At 39.2% G+C, this 21,077-nt stretch overlaps 1 protein-coding gene across 2 annotated transcripts in view; it reads left to right on the top strand.

The window, feature by feature from the left end:
• The window catches only part of KIF4A (kinesin family member 4A), a 131,385-nt gene that overhangs the window by 34,735 nt on the left and 75,573 nt on the right, over window positions 1-21,077 (top strand). For both annotated transcript variants that reach the window (XM_007530760.3, XM_060182836.1), the window contains 2 exons: window positions 16,101-16,217; window positions 17,279-17,454. In XM_007530760.3, the coding sequence (XP_007530822.1) occupies window positions 16,101-16,217; window positions 17,279-17,454 (293 nt within the window). The remainder of the gene's footprint in view (window positions 1-16,100; window positions 16,218-17,278; window positions 17,455-21,077) is intronic.

Here is a 21,077-nt window from a genome sequence, read left to right as displayed (position 1 = left end):
ATAATTGCTTTTCTGTTAAACATAGGTGTTGACAGGTCTATTCATACTCCCAGCCTGTCTCTCTCTTTCCCTTGTTGGGCAGGGGCCTGGGGAGGCAGGTGTCCAGGACACATTGGTAAGGGTTATCTGCCCAGGGAAGTCAGGTTGGCATCATGATAACATCTAGAACCTGGTGGTAGAATAGTGAAGCTGAAGGGTTGACATTCCATGTCTGGCATCTCTGGACACAGTCCAAAGTGAAGCATGCCAAGGTGGTTCTGGTTGCATTGATTAGATTGGGATCAACAGATACATTATCAGTTGGTATGAATTGAGAAAAGCATGCAGGAAAGTGAGCCCCACCCTAGAGGGTCCAGGACTAGAAGATGTAAAGGGGATGGTTTCTGCTGTCTTAGGGTTTGAGAAGGCAATAGATAGTTATTGCTATGACCAAATTATATGTCCTTTTATGCTATTTACGTATAGCTGTATCTTATAAAGTAATGCCACCAGTTGCTTCTGTTCTCCCTGACGTAAGCTTTTAGGAGATTTAATGTTTCGAAGAACAAGTCATTATTAGAAATGTATTAACACTTTGAGCCCACTGTTAAAATTCAATCTGATTACCAATTTGAAGTCTTAAGTGCTTAGATTGGAGGAACATATACTCAGAGCTATGGCCTATGCATCAAAAGTTTGAAACATTTTCCCTCTAATATTAATTAAATAGTGATTTGTGAGACTATAAGTTAATAGGAATATGTATTATTAACACCATTCCCACCACCAAAGGTCTATGTACCCCCTCCACCCAGAGATTTTTACTTTGGTACCATACTCCAAATTCAGTCAGATTCTGCTTTGAGTTTCCCTTTCTGTTATTCTTTCTGGCTGAGAAAGCTGTGGTATATTTACACAATGGAATACTACACAGCTATTAAGAACAATGAACCCATCTTCTCTAACCCATTTTGGATGGTGCTAGAAAGAATTATGTTAAGTGAGATAAGTCAGAAAGACAAAGACGAGTATGGGATGATCCCATTCATAAACAGAAGTTGAAAAAGAAGAACAGAAAGGGTTTCCTCTTTTCTAAGGATGCTTAGACTTTTCTTGTATTATATTTGAGACATAGCCCAGGTTCTCTGCTGGGAGTTTTCTTTTTTTCTTTATGTCCATCACTCTTGTCATCTCTCTACCACTCTAAATGGCCTCACCACTTAGATGCTTATACCTCCTACTTATGTAAACATTTTTTATTATCTTTATTGTCAGATAGAGACATCCAGAAATCGAGAGGGTAAGAGGAGATAGTGAGAGAGAAAGAGAGACAACCTGAAAACTAACTTCACCACTCGCAAAGCTTTACCCCTGCAGGTGGGGACTGGGGGCTTGAACTAGGGACCTTGCACATTGTAACATGTGTGCTCAACCAGGTGCTCTGGCACCCCACTCCTACTTATATACTGCTAATTCCATATATACCTTTATCTCTAGCCCACATCTATATGTCAGCCTATAAAACCTGTTGCTTGTGAGGCATCTTATGAATAACTCATAGTCACCTCTTCTTCTTCTAGCGTTTGCCCTTCTTCCGTAGCCAGTCAACAGCGTCAGGTTGAGCCTGATGTAAAGTTTCGAGACCTCCTTTGAATCTGGAGAGGTGGCAGTCGTTGACTGTGTGGGTCATAGTCTGTCTGTAGCCGCAGGGGCAGTCTGGGTCGTCTCTGGCTCCCCAGCGATGGAACATAGCGGCGCACCGGCCATGGCCTGTTCGATAGCAATTGAGGATGGCCCAATCATAATGTGCTAGGTTAAAGCCGGGTTGACGCTTGCAGGGGTCTGTGATTACACACATCTAAAACTGAATTAAATTTCATCATTTCTCTCTGCATTTATTAAACTTGTTTCTCTATCAGCTACAATACCAATACCCCCCTAAGTCACCTGGTCAGAAACCAGGGTACGTAATATACTCTTACTTTCTCATATCACTTTGTTTTCTCTAACCCTACTACAACTAACTTTAATCAGACCTTCACTTGTTTACCACAAATTTTTCTACTGCTTTACATTTCTTCAGTCAGTCAACAGTCCTAGTGCTGTTCATAAATTTGATATCCCTGTATAGAGCTTTTCCATGCCTTTTTGCTCTAGCCCTGCTTACCTGGGTAGCTTCCCTTTCCTCCATCCCTTCTATAGAATCTGATTAGCCATATTAAGTATGCCACATTCTCTCTTATCTATGCATTTTATATGTTCTGTTTCTTCTTTCATAAACACCTTTTGTCTTCATGTAACTGATTCTGTTTTGCCCTTTCAATACTCAGCTATAATTTCCTTCCCTTCAGGAAACTTTCTTTGACTACCTCCAGTTCTTTCCATCACTATATGTTTTAAGTGCCCACTAATCTTAGGCTTACTTCTCTCCTATGCTTGCACTACATTAGTCAACTTCTTGTTTGTTTTTATTTTTTATTTTTCTTTTTTTCCCTATCTTGAATATTCTGTTATATCCTCTTCCCCACTTTTGGATGGGGTTATTTGTTGTTGTTTGGTTTTTTGTTTGTTTGTTTGTTTGCTTTTGAGTTTGGGGAGCTCTTTATATATTTTGGTTGCCAGTGTTTTGTCTGATTTTTGACATGTAAAGTGCAGTCAACTTCTTGCTTACCTGACTCCCGATAGATAGCAGGTTAATAAAAGGTGGGAGCTGTGTCTTACTCATCTTTGATGCCCTAGAGTCTGGCGTCATGTCTAAAACTTGTCATTGTGAATGTTCAGTGACTGCCTGAGTGTTCCTTCCCTCGTGATCTAACAGCTCCTGTTGTTTGAATTCACAATTCAATTGCCACCAGTCTTTCAAACCTCGACTTTAGGTCAAAGTCATTTCATTAATTGGTGTTCCCATAGTATTTTTTTGACATTTGTTTGAAGATGATTAGAGATACAACAAAGGTGACAGACTTCATAGGACTCTTCCTTTATGTAGCATCTGGATTTCACCATTAACATTTTACTTTACATATTTACTTATTTCCGACCATCTATTTAGCCTTTAATCTGTATGTTTTAAAATGCATTTTAAAGGCAAATTGCACACATTAATACACATCCTTGTAATTGCTTAAGCTTACATATTGTTAACTAAAGTTTAATACTTGCTTAGATATTTTTAATGTGCAATGAGTCTAATTAATTTACTTTTAGTTTTTAAACAAATGAACATATCTAAAAGCTTTCAACTCACAGCATTATCACAATATATTGTATTGCCATAAAAGTCATGATGTATTTCTCTGTGTTTTTGTATGCAGAACACATCATGACTTTTCTGACAACCCAGTAGATGATTAACTTCCTTCCTTGCATTCACCACTAGATGCCAGTAGCATTACCTTCCCCTGCAAGTTGTGACAATCAAAATGTCTTCAGTTATTGCTAAATGTGTCCTAGTAAGCAAAATTATCTCTAATAAAGAGCCACTGCATATAGAACTACTTGATTTCTCTGTTACCTGTTTTTCCTTGTTACAAATATATTCTTCCACTCTAGGTGTGAAAACCATTGTAATGTATCTCCATGGTACTCGTGAAGTATATTTCCTTTTAAAAATTGAAATCTATACTTTATTAATTTGTTGCTATGGTGAGAAAATATGCAAAGTTGTTGTATGTTTTTAAAATGTTTTATCTTATTATAGATAACAGAAATTGAGAGGAAAGGAGGGAGATAGAGAAGTGGAGAGAGACAGAGAGACATCTCCAGCATAGCTTCACTACTCATGAAGCTTCCCTCCTGCAGGTGGGGACCAGGGATTTTAACCCAAGTCTTTGTGTATAATCTTGGGTGTGCTAAACTGGGTACACCACTCCCTAGCCCTAAGTAGTATTTTTGATCCTCTCGTCATTTGATCTGCTCTCGATCTTATAGAAAGGAGAACTTTAGTCCTATAATTTTATCTGGATTTTTTGTTTGTTTTTCTACAGATAACTTTTTTAAAAAAATTATTTATTTATTAATATTAGATAGAGACAGAGAGAAATTGAGAGGGCAGGAGGAGATAGAGAGGGTAAAAGACAGAGAGACACCTGCAGCCCTGCTTCACTACACTTGTGAAGCTTCCCCCTGCTGGTGGGGACCAGGGGCTCGAACCCGGGTCCTTGTGCACTGTAATGTGTGCGCTCAACCAGGTGTGCCCCTACAACCAGGCTGGCCCCTACAGAGAACTTTTTAAGTTTCATTAAAAATATTTTCTGGTCTTTCTGTTGCATGTTCCATCCACATCAGGAACTTATTTTAATATCTTATATAATAACAAGAGATTTAATTCATGTTTTGTGATCATTTCTTTCTAGAGATATATGCATTCCCTTGCTTTTCTTTTCTTTTCTTTTCTTTTCTTTTCTTTTGAGGCTCTTCTATATGAAATTACAGATGTGTGGTCAGGAAGGTGCCTCAGTCATAGAATATAGGACTTGCATGCCCTGTTCAGTCCTTGACAAGACATATGCTAAAGCATTGCTCTGGCCCCCCTCTTTTCTTCCCTTCCTTCACCTCCTGATCCTTCTCATAAAATAAATCTTTTTAAAAAATAGGAACTATAAATGGAAGTTTTACACATCCTATTTGACAAACCGTAGCAGTCTCTTGTGTATTCCAGATGGGATAAGAGCCAGTATTCTGTTTGGCGAAAGAAAGAAAAGAAAGGGATAGATTTAATACAGGTATTGTTAAGCAAGTATATAAAATGTAATAAGCTCTTCTTCATATTTTGTATAGAATAAATAACCCTGAGAAAGCATAATCTCTAAAAGAAAAGGGCAGTACCTGAAAGTATTGCCTTTTTTTAGGTTGAGGCTAGTTGGGCATTTATACAGAGTGAAAAGAAGGAATTGGTGAAGAAAAACAAATTGAAGATCAAAAAGAGAGGGGAATGATTAAAGGATACAGGGCCCCAGGAAAAAATGGAGGGGAAAGAAAAACAGGAAGGAAATAAGGATGGTTATATCTTTTTGTAAAATAGGATGGATGAAGGAATCAATAAAAGCAAAAGGAAGATTATCAGGTGAGGAGAACTAATATTAGGACAGCCTTACGGATAACTGATCTCCATAATGTGTTTGTTGAAATCATTTAGTAGTAGGATGAAAGTAGATTTATACTCTTGAAATGATGATTTAGAATAGCTGCTATGCTGAAATAGGAATGAGGAGGGAAAAAACGATTGTCAATTGATATGGTAGGAATGGCAAAAGTCCAGTTAATGCTTAGGAAAGCTTAACCAAAATGATTGATGAGCTGTCTAGCCTTTCTCCAGTAAAGATAATCACAGGAAGGTCACCGTTGTTAGCAGGACTTCAGAGATAATTATATTCTTTAAAAAGTTAACTTTGGGGGTGCCAGGAATGTACTCATTGATAGAGTATATACCTCCTGTTTTTGAGGCCTTGAGTTTAGTCCTTGACACTGTAAGAGAGGGAGGGAAGTAAAGAGAGATAGAGATAAGACATGATAAGTAGCTAGATAGATAAGAAAATATGTTTTCAAAATAGAAACCTTGGAATTAAAGAAGTGGAAAGGGTTCTTTATCCATTTTGAAGCAGAGATGATAGGACTAGATTGAAATCCTGAGATGCAATCTGAGAACTACCATTTAGCAGTTGTTTCACCTTAGGTCGTTTAAGCCCTGAGTGAGTTTTCTCTCCTCTCCCCTCTCATCCTTGCTTCTCTCCCTTTCAATAACCAGAGTATTGCTTAGCTCTGACTATCGATGCTGCTGGGTATCAAAATTTAAACCTCACATGTAAGTCCCATGTGCTACTGCTTCATATCTTCATGGCCCTGGGTTAGTTTCCTCATCTATAAAATGAGGATGATAGTAAAATTAATAATAAGATAATAAAAATAGGATTGTGTCATAATGAATTTTATAAAAAGTAAATAACTATACAAATGGTTGTCATGGTGATAGGTATCTATCTGCTTTGTTTCCATGGGAAAGAACTAGAAGTACCAAGGGATTTAATTGTGCATATCCAATTAAAAAAATATATTAGCAATTTAATGGTGATTTACACGATTATAACATAACAGGGTTATAATTCTATATTACTTCCACCACCAAAGTTCTGTACCCTCCAACTCCCTCCAGCAGTGACCACCATAGTTCTCCAAATTTCAAAATATATGGGTTGATTATATCTCTATACATTTTTAAGTTCATATGTTTCAAGTCTCTATATTCTTTCTTTATTTTATTTGTAAAAAGGAAACATTGACAAAACCATAGGATAAGAGGGGTACAACTCCACACAATTCCCAACATCAGAACTCTGCATCTATCCCCCGATAGCTTTCCTATTCTTTATCCCTCTGGGAGTATGGACCCAGGGACATTATGAGATGCAGTAGGTGGAAGGTCTGGCTTCTATAATTGCTTCCCTGCTGAACATGGGTGTTGACAGGTTGATCCATACTCCCAGCCTGTCTCTCTCTTTCCCTAGTGGGGCGGGCTCTGGGGAAGCAGTGCTCGAGGATTCATTGGTGGGATTATCTGTCCAGGGAAATCTGGTTGGCATCATGGTAGCATCTGGAACCTCTTGCCCAAAAAGAGATTTAACATGTAAAACCAAACAAGTTGTTGACTACTCATGAGCCTAAAGGCTGGAATAGTGCAGATGAAAAGTGGGGGGGGGGGGTCTCTGTTTTGTAGAAAGCTAGTAGGCCTGTTTTAGTTCTATTCCAAAGGGCATGTGACTATAGTATTTTTTGTTTGTTTGTTTTCCCCTAAGCCTGAAATCTGATATGCAGGTGGATCTAGGTTTTTTTCTGGGGAGATGGTGTCATGGCTGCAAAAAGGACCAGAAAGCTGGATCAGGGAAGAGAGTAGCTCCCTAATATGGTAAAGGGGTATAAATACTGTTGACTGTAAACCCCATTGATTTGATCTGATCTGGGGTCCATATTCAGCTCAGGAGCCTATGTGACCTCTTCATCCCTGTAGATCTGAGCTCACATTCTGTGGTCATGAGTAGGAACATTCCAAGCTAGCCCAATATCAACCCATCTTCCTCAGCATAGAGTATATTGTCCATCCTCCTTTCGAAGGATGGAGCATTCTCTACCATTGTTGATCCAAGTTGAGGGAAAGGTCCTATGGGGGTCCACAAAGGGGTCTATTCTGTTATTCCTGATAGAGATAACTGGTAATATTGGAGAGAGGGATTTATTCAACGTCTAGGTCCCTCTTGTCTGTTTGGGAATCTCAGGACTCCCCGAATAGGGTGGTCTGATAGTGACTAAAGAGTCACTATCAGTATGCCAGTCTTTTGCCCTTATTCAGCTTTTGCAGTCCTTGCTTTTATAAGGTTAGCTTTGGAGTGAGTGAGGGAAGTATAATAGGAAGTAGGTAAGGAGTGTATCTAAGTCTAAGTAGACACTATTTCATTATGAACTTTATAATAACTCACTGCAGACTATTGTGTATTTTTGCTTTCAGGTATATATTTTGCTCTAATTTATGGATATATGTGAATATATGCTCTATCTCAGAGGACCTGGTCTACATCTAGGTTTTGGGACTTTGTTAGGAAGTGAACCACCTGAAGTGGAATTAGAGAATCCTACGAAAGGAAAGATCTCACCCGAGTAATGAGGGTGAAGGGTTGACATTCCACACCTGATGTCTCTGGACACAGTCTGAAGTGAAGCATGCTGAAGTGGTACTCCTTGAGTTGAATAGGTTGCCATCTGCCAACACAATATCATTTCATATGAATTGAGATAAGCATGCAGGAAAGTGAGCCCCACCCTAGAAGTTCCAGGACTGGGGGAAATATAGGCTCTATAGAGGAAGTGTGAGGTTCCTGCTATCTTAGGGTTTAAGAAGGCAATAGATAGTTATTGCTATAATCATATTATTTCGCAATTGGGTTAACTTTGAAAAATCCCTTTGTTAGAATTTGCTGTATCATACACAACATCACCATGATTTATGTCCTCTGACATTATTTGTGTATAACTGTGCCACTGGTTGCTTCTGGTCTCCCTGGTCTAAGCTTTTAAGAGCATCGTCATATCAAAGACTCAGCCTATGATCTATGCATTAAAAAGTTTGAGACATTCAATCAATTTTCCCCTCATATTAATTAAATAGTGATTTATATGACTACAAATTAATAGGAGTGTACATAAACACCATTCCTAACCCAGTAGATGATTCACTTCCTTCCTTTCCCATTCTCTAACCCTCTGGGAGTATGGACCCAGAGTCATTGTGGGTTGCAGAAGGTGGAAGGTCTGGTTTCTGTAATTGCTTCCCCACTGAACATGGGCATTGACTGGTCGTTCCATACTCCCAGTTCTGCCTCTCTCTTTCCCTAGTAGGGTGGGTCTCTGGGGAAGCGGGGCTCCAGGACACATTGGTAGGGTCATCAGTCCAGGGAAGTCTGGTCGGCATCATGCTGGCATCCAGAACCTGGTGGCTAAAAAGAGAGTTAATATACAAAGTCAAACAAATTATTGAACAAGCATGGACCTAAAGCCTGGAATAGTGCAGATGAAGTGTTGGCGGGTACTCACTGCAGACTCTTGTGTACTTCTGTTTTCAGGTATATATTTTTCCCTGTTTTATGGACACGTGTGAACATATGCTCTATCTCAGGGGACCTGGTTTTATATAAAGGTTTGGGGACTTTATTGGGAATTGGACCACCTGGAATGGAATTAGAGAATACTATTAAAGGAAAGGTTGTTTTCCCGGGGCTGGCTTCACGGGTGGGTAACAGACGACCAGGGACTCATGGTTGAGCTGTACGCAGTATCTCTTTATTCATGCAGGACGCAGCACAATCTATGCCGAGCTAAGCTAAACTAAAAAACTACAATCTTGTCCTTATAAATATACTAGCCCAGTAGGGTGGGAACAGGATGCGACTCAGAGAGGGTGGAGAGAAAAGTGACTGGTGAAAATCAGGGTGTGACAAGGAGAGGGGGTGGAGCAGGCAAGAATTCTACCACTGAACCACCAATGCCCTGGAGGGAGGGTGGTGCTTGTTAACAGAGGTTATGTAAATAGAATGAAGTGGCTATGTAAATAGAATAGTGTTAAGCAGGGGGGATTAAACTAATGAAACAAAAGGGGTTTTTAGAAGCATACCAACAGTCTCACCTGAGTGATGAAGCTAAAGGGTTGTCATTCCACACCTGAAGTCTCTGGATACAGTCTGAAGTGTGAAGCATGCTGGGGTAGAACTCTTTGCATTGATTAGGTTGCAATCGGCAGATGCAATATTATTTTGATATGAATTGAGAAAATTATTGAGCCCCACCTTAAGGTTCCAGGACTGGGGAGAAAATACAGGCTCTATAGTGGAAATGTGAGGTTCCTGCTGTCTTAGGGTTCAAGAAGACAATAGATAGTTATTATTATCATCACATTATTGGGTAACTGGGTTACCTTTGAAAAGTCCCTTTGTTAGGGTTTGCTGTATAATACCCAGATTCTTGTATATAGCTGTGCCACTGGTTGTTTCTGTTCTACCTGGTCTAGATTTTTGAAAGAGTCAACATGTCAAAGACTCAGCCTATGTATTAAAAAGACTCAGTCTGTGTTTTAAAATGTTCGAGATATACGATCAATTTTTCCTTTCTCATATTAACTAGTGGTTTATATGACTACACTTTAATAGGAGTGTATATAAACATCATTCCCACCACCAAAAGACTGTGTCCCATCCCACCCACCCATGCCACCCTGGAAAGCCCAATGGCCACCCTCCCCCTCACCACAGGGTTTTTACTTTGATGCCCTACTCTCTATTTAATCAGATCCTGTTTTAGTTTCCCTTTCTATTCTTCTTTCTCAATTTCTGTTGATGAGTGGGATCATCCCATACTTAGCTCACTTAACATAATTCCTTCTAGCTCCGTCCAAGATGGGTCTCATAAGGTGGGTTCATTGTTCTTAATAGCTGCATAGTATTCCATTGTGTATATATACCACAGCTTTCTCATCCACTCATCTGTTATTGGGCACCTGGGTTCCTTCCAGGTTTTTAGCTATTATGAATTGTGCTGATTTGAACATTGGTGTACAAATATCTTTTTGGTTTGGTGTTATGGAGTCCTTGGGGTATATGACCAAGAGAGGAATTACTGGCTCATATAGAAAGTTCATGTCTAGCCTTCTGAGAGTTCTCCAGACTGGTCTGCAGAGAGGCTGGACCAATTTACTGTTGTTTTCGACGGGTTATGTTGTTTTCGCCGGGCTGGCTTCACGGGCGGGTAACAGACGACCAGGGACTCATGGTTGAGCTATAGGCAGTATCTCTTTATTCATGCAGGACGCAGCACAATCTAAGACGAGCTAAGCTAAACTCAAGTTAAAGTACCCTAAAACTCACAATGCTGTCTTTATATATACTTGCCAAGTAGGATGGAAATAGGATGTGACATAGAGAGGTTGGAGAGAAGTGACTGGTGAAAATCAGAGTGTGACAAGGAGGGGGCGGAGCAGGCGAGAATCCTATCACTGAACCACCAATGCCCTGGACGGGAGGGGGGGTACTTGTTAACAGTGGTTATGTAAATAGAATGCAGTGGTTATGTAAATAGAATAGGGTTAAGCAGGGGGGATTTAAACCAAATGAAACAGAAGGGGTCTCATGCATACCAACAATTTACATTCCCACCAGCAGTGTAGAAGGGTTCCTCTGTCCCCACAGCCTCTCCAACATTTGTTGCTGCTGACTTTTTTGATTTATGCCATTCTCACAGGAGTGAGGTGGTATCTCAATGTTGTCTTTATTTGCATTTCTCTTACAATCAGCGACCTTGAACAATTATTCATATGTTTGTTAGCCTTTTGGATATCCTCTGTAGTTAATGCTCTGTTTATATCCTTGGCCCATTTTTGGATGGGGTCATTTGCTTTTTTGTTGCTAAGTTTGCTGAGTTCTTTGTATAGTTTCGTTATTTTGGCTGTGCATAAGCTTTTCAATTTGGTGTAGTCCCATTGTTTTTTTTATGCTTTAGTCTTCCTTGCAATTGGGTTTGTTTCATCAAAGATGCCCAAGTATTTTGATAGCTTGTGTCTTATTTTCATTTGTTTCCAGGAATATTTGAATTTCTTGCTTGAGTGTCTCTGTGACCCAGTAGTTCTTAAGCAGTATGTTGTTTAATTTCCAAATTCTGTGTCTTTTAATAATTTTCTGTTTGTTGTTAAATGTTAGCTTTACTCCACTGTGGTCTGAGAAGATACTTGGGATGATTTCTATGCTCTTGAATTTGTTGATGCTGTCTTTGTGGCCTAACATTTGGTCTACCCTTGAATATATGCTGTGTGGATTTGAAAATAATGTGTATTCCAGTTTTTTGGGGTGAAGAACTATGAAAATGTCCAGGAGGTCTAGTCTGTTCATCTTTTATTTAATTCTCTTGTTTCTTTGTTGATCTCTGCTTTGTTGATCTGTCTAAGTGTGAGAGTGGGGTGTTAAAGTCTCCCACTATTATTGTATTACTATTGATGTATTTTTGAAGTTCTTTTATTAGGTGTTTGATGTATTTAGTTGGTCCCTCATTGGGTGCATAGATGTTAATAATTGTTAAGTCTTCTTGGCTGATTGATCCTCTAATCATTATTTAATGACCTTGCCTATCTTGTATTACTTTATTTAATTTAAAATCTATTGTGTCAGAGATCACAATGGCTGTTCCTGCCTTTTGTTGTGGTCCATTAGCCTGTATGATAGTTTTCCAAATTTTTCTTTGTTCGTATATGTTGCAAGTATTATAGTGATGTTCTTGTTTATAAGAGGTGTTTTAGAACCTCTTTCAGGGCAGGCATGGTGATGGTTGCCTCCTTAAACCATTGTCTGTCTAAGAAGGTTTTGATCCCTCCATCTAGTTTGAATTAAAGTCTGGCAGGATATATTATCCTCGGTTGAAACCCTTTTTCATTCAGGGCTCGATAGCTATCTTGCCATTCTCTTCTGCCTTTTAGAGTTTGAGTGGAGAAGTCTGCCAGAAGTCTTATGGGTTTTCCCCTGTATGTGACTTTTTTGATTTTTCTCTTGCAGCCTTTAGGATCCTTTCTTTAGCCTTACTTCTTTTCATTGTAACTATGATGTGTCTTGGTGTCTTCAGGTCTGGACTGATTCTGTTTGGGACTCTCTGGGTCTTTTGAATCTTAATGTCCTTTCTGTTGTTCAGGGCTGGGAGGTTTTCTTCTATAATTTCCTCTAGAATGTTTGCTTCCCCTTCCTCTCTTTCTTCCTCTGGCAGGCCAATTATACGAATATTACTCCTTTTGAGATCATCCCATATGTCTCTGTTGTTGTTTTCAGTGTCTCTCAATCTCTTTTTGAGCTCTTTTACTTCTTAATTTTCTCTAGCTCATCCTCTGTCTGGCTAATTCTGTTTTCTGCTTCTGTTAGTCTGTTTTTCTTTCCCTCGGCTTCTTTCTTCAGTTCAGCTGTTTCAGCTTTCAGTTCTCTAATTTTCTCAAGGTAGTTAGTATTTCCCTTGAGATTTGCATCTGTTGTCTCCCTTATACTGCTAGCCCTTTCCTCCAAAGTTGTTTTCATTTCTGTGATTAACAAGTTTATTATTGCTTGCATACTTTTGTTATCTATGGTTACTTCTGGCTGATTTGTAGTTTCTTCTGGGCTCTTGTCTTCATTTATTGTAGTAGCAGTTTTATCTGCTCTTGATCTAACCATTTTTTTTATTAATGTGTTTTTTACTTTTATGTTCTGTTGTTCCTCAGTTGTTGTATTTTGAGTGTTAGCCATGCTATACTAAATACCTTTATGACAAATGCAATCACCACCCTCAGAAATTACAATAGTAACTGAAGCAAGGATTGAAGCAGTTTAACCAATACCAGTTAGCCCAACAATGTCTCCAGTCCAAGAAAAAATAGCAACCAAATCCAAATGAAAATGAAGAGAGAAAGGAAAAAAGGGATAGCAGGAGTAGACAGTTATGCAAATATACTGTCCACTGTAAATTCTAGGGGTAGCAAGAGGATAAAGGGAAGTAGAGCAGCGTCACACACAAAGAGAGTCCACTGTGAGTCAGATTTCTTCCCCAAAATAATTCACAAACGAGTTATCAGTGAATTCAGTAAGTAGAGGAAGGAGGAAGGAAGAAAGGAGAACAGGGGAAAAAAGAGAGAAAAGAAAAAAACAGTAAAAAAAAAAAGAGCAGTGAAAGGAGTTTATTTATTTATTTATTTTTATTTACTAGGAGGATGGAGAAGTGAAGAGTGGATAGAGGAGGTATGAAAAGTGAAACAAGTTCCTCTCACAACAGATAAGACACCCAGTCGCCCAGGAATGGAAAATATACTAAGAGTTAATTTTGTTCAACCTGGGGGGGGCAAAGGGATACCTGTATACATAATAGTAATAATAAAATAGAACAGAGTAAAAAGCCCTAACAGTTGGTCTGCAGCTTGTACTGCTCCTGGTTAGCTCAGGCACAGTGAGCCTAGACAACTGATTAGAAAGAAGGAAAAAAAAAAAAAACACTTCCCAGGCAGTCTTTCCAAGGCAGGATGAGGCTTTGCTTCGTCAGATATTTGTCACTCCAATTGGGCATAAGTCACTTGCTCAGTGAAAAAAAAATAGCCAAGGGATTCAGAAATGAACAGGATTGGAATGGCACCCCTGGTGAGTCAGGAATCTTGGTAAAGAAAAAAGGTCAGCGGGGAGCCTGCTAGCAGTGGCTACCTACCCCTGGGTTCTGGTTATGGGGGGCGAGGAAAAAATCAAAACATTTCCTTTCTTTTTGCTCTATTTTCTAACTTAAATTCAGCTATAGTCACCTCCTTGGTGTCATGCTTAGAACACCTTGTTCCCCAACCTGCTGAAGGCCAGGATCCTACCCTTTCCAGCAGTTGTTGTCAGAGCTCAATCCAGCAGCTGCTTCCAAGTCGCCATCTGGCTCCGCCCCTCTATTATTTTCTCTAGGATGTTTACTTCCCCTTCCTCTGGTTCTTCCTCTGGTATGCCAGTTATACAGTTACTTCTTTTGATATCATCCCATATTTCTCTGTTCTTTTCAGTGTCTCTCAAACTTTTTTTTTAACTCTTTTACATCTTTCTTCATTTTCTGTAGCTCATCCCTGTCTGGCTAATTTTTTTTTCTGCTTCTGTTAATCTGCTTTCTGTTCCCTCGTCTTCTTTCTTCAGTTCAGTTATACTACTAGCTTGTTCTGCTAATAGACCTTTTAGCTCAGCTATTTCAGCTTTCAGTTTTCTAATAACCTCTAGGTAGCTAGCATTTTCCTTGAGGGTCTCATTAGTTGTTTCTCTGATTCTAATAGCCCTTTCCTCCATAGTTGTCTTCATTTCTGTGATTATTATGTTTACTATTGTCTCCATACTTTTTTTAAGTTATGGTTACTTCTAACTGATTTGCAGTTTCTTCTGGGCTCCTGTCCTGATTCATTGTGGTAGCAGTTTTATTTGCTCTTGATTTAAACATTTTTTATACATGATTTATATTCTTCTTTTCTGTCATTATTTAGTTGTTGTGTTTTGATTATTAGCCACTATATACTAAAGACTTCTCAAATGCAGTCACAAACCTCAGAAATTACCACAATAGCAACTGAAGCAAGCATTGATACAGTTCAGCCAATACCAGTTAGTCAAACAATACCTCCAATCCAAGAAAAAATAGCAAACAAAACCAAATGAAAAAGAAAGAGAAAGGAAAAAAGGGAAAGCAAGAGTAGACAATTATGCAAATCTGCTGTCCACTATAAGTTCTAAGGATAGCAAGAGGGGAAAGGAAATTAGAAAAGAGACACACAGAGACAGAGTACACTTAGGGTCAGATTTCTTCCACAGAGTAATTCACAAACATGTGTCAGTGAATTCAGAAGGCAAAAGAGGGAAGAAGTGGAAGGGGGGGCAGTGAAAGGAAATATTTTTTTAATTAGATAGGAGCAAAGAAAAAGGAGAGTGGAGGGAAGTGGGAGAGAGAAAGAAGTTCCTCTCACAGTGGATAGGACACCCAGTCACCTATCAATGTAAAAGGCAACAGCAGTTATTTTTGATCAACCTGAAGAGGAGGGTAAACGGATACACATATAATAATAGTAATAATAAAATAAGATAGAGTAAAAAACCGTAACAGTCAGTCTGCAACTTGGACCACTTCAGATTGGCTGCACGCAGTCTGAGCAAAGAAAGACAACCAGTTATAAATAGAAAGAAAGAAAGAAAGAAAGAAAGAAAGAAAGAAAGAAAGAAAGAAAGAAAGAAAAAACAACCTCCAGGTAGTCTTTCCCAGTCAAGGCTTAGGCTCTGATTGGTCAGGTATTTTGTCACTCAAAGAGAGCTCCAGCCACATTAAAAGAGAGGGAGAGGGAGAAAAGAAAAAGGTTTGGAATGACACCCCTGCTGTACTAGAAATCTTGGTAAAGAAAATAGGTCTGCAGGAAGTCTGCTCCTAGCAGCTGAACAGCCCTTCTTGGGTTGGGGGGCGGGGGATGGTGAGTTCAGAAATAGTGAAGCCAAAGATTTTCCTTTCTTTGTCCGTTTGTCTTCTGTTTGCCAGCCCAAGAGTGGGTTATAGGATTCTTTTTTGGTGTCACTCTGACCACTCCCTATTCACCCTTTCATTGACACACCAGTTATCCTACCCTCTGCAGAGAATCCCAGGTTGTAAGGCACTTTTTTTTTTTTTGGAGCTCTCGCCAGATGCTTTTTCCAAGTGGCCATCTTGGCTCCGCCCTCAAGTCTCTGATAGTTGTTCACCACTTCTTAGTTCACTAAGCATAAACACTTCCAGTTCCATTTTGTGTCAGAGGACATAATGTTTTTGTTTTTGTTTTGTATTGAGTGTATGTCCCATGACTTCTCTCTCTCTCTCTCTCTCTTTTTATTTATAAGACTCAGATGAGTGATTTCATATTCAACTTTTGGATCTTTGTCTTGTGAAGTTTCTTAAATATATACTTTCAGAAATGTGAACATTATTAAGGTTCCTTAAGAGTGATGGTGTAATATTTCTATAGGGTCTTCAATTCTTTTCCTTTTTTTAAGGATAAATGTATGTATACATTAGATGTTTTCCTAAGCAATTTAAATTTTATTCCCTGCTATTAGGCATTAATATTAACCGAGGCCTCCTATGTTTGGGAAATGTAATCAGTGCTCTTGGAGATGACAAAAAAGGTGGCTTTGTGCCCTACAGAGATTCCAAGCTGACTCGACTACTTCAAGGTAAGCCCAAAGTGCTTCTTAAATAAGAGAAAGAAAATCCAAATTATAGTGCTTAGAAAGTAAATATGGAATAGTCCAGGTTTTCAGGCTATCATATATAGAGTTGTCTAATTTATAGAGTAGATACTTGATATCAAGCAAGCTTCCAAAGATGATGGAAAGAAGTTTTCATATAAGGCTTTGTGAATAAAGAAATCTGGTGGCCGGGTGGTGTAGCACCTGTTTGAGTGCATATTACAATGTGCAGGGATCCCTGTTCAAGCTCCCAGTCCCTAACTACAGAGAGAAAGCCTTGCAAGTGGTGAAGCAGTACTGCAGATTTCTCTATTTCTCTCTCTCTCTCTCTCTCTCCCTTTACCCTCTTGGTTTCTGGCTGTCTCTATCCAATAAATAAAGATAATGAAAAATTTAAAAAGATATTATTTAGAGAGTAAAAAAAATCTGTAAAGTGCTAACTTTATTATAAAGCTGAATTTAGTTACTGTTTCATTATTTATCAGTGCTTATAAGCATAATTCCCTGAAGAGTGAAATTCTGCCTAAAGGATACATTTTAAGATTGTTTATTCCTGATAGTGGTTTCAACTGGAGGCCAAATCCCACCTGATTAATGATTGAAATCACAAACTCTTGAGAATGAGGATACATGCAATGCAATTTGAAACAATAATGTTTTACACATCAAAAGCCTTTGTGTATTTATATTGTCACAAACATGGAATTTGTAGACTTAAAAGCCTTTTTAAAATATTTTTTTCTTTTTTATATTTTATTTGTTTATTGGATAGAAACAGAGAAAATGATAGGGAAGGGGTGATAGAAAAGAAGAAAGTAAGAGACACCAGCACTATTTTACTGCTCATGAAGCTTCCCTTGTGCAGGTGGGAACTGGGAGCTTGAGCCTGGGTCCTTGTGCATTATAACGTGTAATCAACAAGGTTGCCACCACTCAGCCTCAAGACTTTTTTCCTTATAACTGATTTTGAAGTCAGCAAACCAAGTGGACAGCTTTGCTTGCATTCTACTTAATGAGTTTTATTTTCTTCTATTGTCCTTTTTCAGATTCTCTAGGTGGTAATAGCCATACACTCATGATAGCCTGTGTTAGTCCTGCTGACTCCAATCTAGAGGAAACATTAAATACTCTTCGCTATGCTGACAGAGCAAGAAAAATCAAGAACAAACCTGTTATTAATATTGATCCACAGACAGCTGAACTTAATCATCTGAAGCAACAGGTAAAAGGGACATAAAATTTGGGGAAATTATAATTAGGTGCCTAGAATGTTAAGAGTTTTTTTCTCGGCTTCTCCTATGTCAGAAATAATGTAAGCAGTTAGTTTGGGGAAATAATAGAGTAACTACTATGAACATATTTCTCATATTTAATATTTTGTGGTATGGTATTGGAGGTACTCAGTAAAGAGAAAGCAAGCAGTAAGAGAGGAGATTGCATCCTGGAGTTCCTTAACGTAAATTTTTAAGGAATTTAGAATTCACTCTTAAATTGGTGAGGAACCATTGGAAGATTTTAAGAGAGTAGCATGGTAAAATACATGTGTTAGAGAAAGATCAGTCTAACAGATACAGAGATGGGCATGACTAGAAGAAAATAAGTTGGCTGTTATAACCCCAGGGAGAACTATGGCCTGAACTAAAGACAGTAGCAATAGAGAGGAGAAATTTGGGGCAAATTAGATTAAGTAAAACAAGGAGGTAGAGTATATTGGGATTCATTGGTATGGAAGTGTGGGTGGCAAGAATCAAGGATGATTTCCAAGTTTCTTGATTGGACAAATAAATAAGCAGCAGGGCTTGTGAAACATCTGTATAGAGTTCTTCAAACATAACTAGTTAAGTGGGTTTAATAATTGCTAAATAAGCAGTTGACCAAGACAATTGCCAGTGATAGAACTCTTATCAGAGAATAATAACATTAAAGGAATATGGGGAAAGGAAGGAAGACAGCAAGGGAGCAAACTGTGGCTAAAATGTTAGACACTGGGGTCGGGTGGTGTCAGTGGGTTAAGCGCACGTGGCACAAAGCTCAGGGACTGGCATAAGGATCCCAGTTTGAGCCTCTGGCTCCCCACCTGCAGGGGAGTCGCTTCACAGGCGGGGAAGCAGGTCTGCAGGTGTCTATCTTTCTCTCCCCCTCTCTGTCTTCCCCTCCTCTCTCCATTTCTCTCTGTTCTATCCAACAACGAACAACATCAACAATGGCAATGATAATAACCACAACGAGGCTACAACAACAAGGGCAAAAAAAAAGGAGGGGGGAATGGCTTGTAGGAGAGTTGGATTCATGGTGCAGGCACCGAGCTCAGAAATAACCCTGGAGGGAAAAAATGTTTTATTACCTTTATTTACTGGACAGAGACAGTTAGAAAGCAAGAGGGTGGAGGGTCAGGCGGTAGCATAGTGGATTAAGTGCAGGGACCAGCGTAAGGATCCTAGTTCAAGCCCCCGGCTCCCCACCTGCAGGGGGGTTGCTTCACAAGTGGTGAAGCAGGTCTGCAGGTGTCTTTCTCTTCCCCTCTCTGTCTCTTCTCTCAATTTCTCTCTGTCCTATCCAACAATAACAACATCAGTGACAATAACGACAAGAGCAAGAAAATGGAAAAAAATGGCCTCCAGGAGCAGTGGATTCGTATTGCAGGCACCAAGCTCCAGCAATAACCCTGGAGGCAGAAAGAGAGAGAGAAAGAGAGAGAGAGAGAATGGAATGAATTAATGAATTAAGAAAGGGTAAGGGGAGGTACAGAGAGATAGCTGCAGCCCTGCTTCACCTCTCATGAAGCTTCCTCCCCTGTAGGTGGTGACCAGGAGCTTGAACCTGGGACCTTGTGCACTGAAATATATGTGCTTAACCAGCTTCACCACCGCCTGTGCCCTAAAATCATAATACTTTAACGAGAGAGTATGACATGAAAAGACTGATACAGAGTTATAAGGAATCTTATCACTTATAAGACAAGTAGATCAAGGATGAGGCAAGACAGAAAAAATACGAGCTAGAAGAGTAGAAGGAAAGTACAGTGTCTGATAAACTAAGTGTTCTGAAATGGCCAATCAAGTCAGATGTTGATATGGGGTATAGTGGCATGGAATTGGTGACTTGAGCAAAACTTAGTAGAAAACTGTAGAGAGAAATCAGATTGGAATAGGTTAAGGAAGTGAGAGATGAAGAATAGAAATGAAGATAAACATTCATTGTGACATTAAAGATATAGGAAGCAGTATTGAGGATGTTTTTGTTTTGTTTTAAGATGAGATTTAGGGGCCAGTCACTGACACAACTGGTTGAGTCTTCATGTGACCATACACAAGGATCCAGGTTCAAGCCTCCAATTCCCACCTGCAGGGGGAAGCTTCACGAGTGAATTAGTACTATAGTGTTCTCTCTCTCTCTCTCTCTCTCTCTCTCTCTCTCTCTCTCTGTCTCTCTCTCTCTCTCTCTCAACAGAAATTGGTAGGGGGAGGGACATAGAGAGGGAGAGAGACTTCTGCAGCACTTGTTGACTGCTCATAAAGCTTCCCCCTGCCTGCATGTGAAGACCAGGGACTTGAACCTGGGTCCTTACTCATGGTAACACGTGCACCTCCCCTTTCAGTATCTTTCTATCCTATCAAATAAAAGGAAAATGACTGTCAAGAGTAGAGGGTTTATTGTATAGGCACCAAACCTCAGCAATAACCCTGATGACATTAAAATTATATATATTTATCCTTCTCTTTTTGACTTATCTTATTTGATTCCTTCAAACTCCATCCAAAATGAGGTGAAGAAGGTGAGTTCATTCTTAACAACTGAGTAGTATTCCATTATGTTAAAGTACCTAAGGATTGAGAGTGTTTTGCAGAAACCTATCATGGTTAGATGAGAAATTTTCCTTGTGTCACCAACTGTACTATAACAATTAACCTCCCAATAAAAGGGTAAAAAAAGACAAAAGGACCTTGAACATACTTTAAATGTAGTAAGAATCCTGTTAAAAGGAAGATGTTGAAAATATAGAAGACACAGAGATAGAGTAAAATAGAGTAAAATTTACTTGGCAGGAAGACAGTTGGGATCCACAGCCCAAACATGGAGACTGGTCATAGGAGGCTGAAGAGGGAGTGAGAAAGAGTAATGGCATATACACTCTGATTTAAGATCCATATCCATGAAACCTCCCCTTGATTATTTAGGGATTCCATTAATTTGCTTCTTCTCAGAGCCATGAAATATTTCATTCAGCATCTTTTGCTTTCAATCATTTTTTAAAATCTTTTTCATATTTATTTGCTGGATACAGACAGTCAGAAATTAAGAGGGAAGGGAGTGATAGAGAGGAAGAGAGACAGAGACACCTGCAGCACTGCTTCAACACTTGTGAAGCTTTCCCCCTGCAGGTGAGGGCCAGGGGCTCAAACCTGGGTCTTTGCGGACTGTAATATGTGCGCTCAACCAGGTCCGCCACCACCTGGCCCCTTATATCATTTCTTTCTATATTATGTGATAGTCTTGTTAAATTGATAAAATTGAGAATATATTTTCATGTTTCCCCCACATTGTGTAGTGCAATGTTGAATATTAGTTTTAAAATATTAGTTTTGAAGGCCAGTGACACACCCAGTTGAGTGCATATGTTACTATTACAAGGACCCAGGTTTGAGCCCCTGCTCCCCACCAGTAAGGGGGAAGTTTTTTGAGCAGTGAAGCAGATCTACAGGTATCCTTCTCTCTTCCTCTATCTATCCTGCCCCTTCAGTTTCTTTCTGTCATATATAACAAAATAGAAAAGAAAAATGAAAAAAGCTTACTGGGATAGATTCATAATGCCTGCACTGAATCCCGGCAATATCCCGTGGTGAT

This window comes from Erinaceus europaeus, chromosome X, assembly GCF_950295315.1.
Source record: "Erinaceus europaeus chromosome X, mEriEur2.1, whole genome shotgun sequence".
Taxonomy (NCBI): Eukaryota; Metazoa; Chordata; class Mammalia; order Eulipotyphla; family Erinaceidae; genus Erinaceus; species Erinaceus europaeus.
The sequence above is the reverse complement of the archived record's forward strand: the minus strand, read 5'-3'. Positions and strand labels throughout refer to the sequence as shown.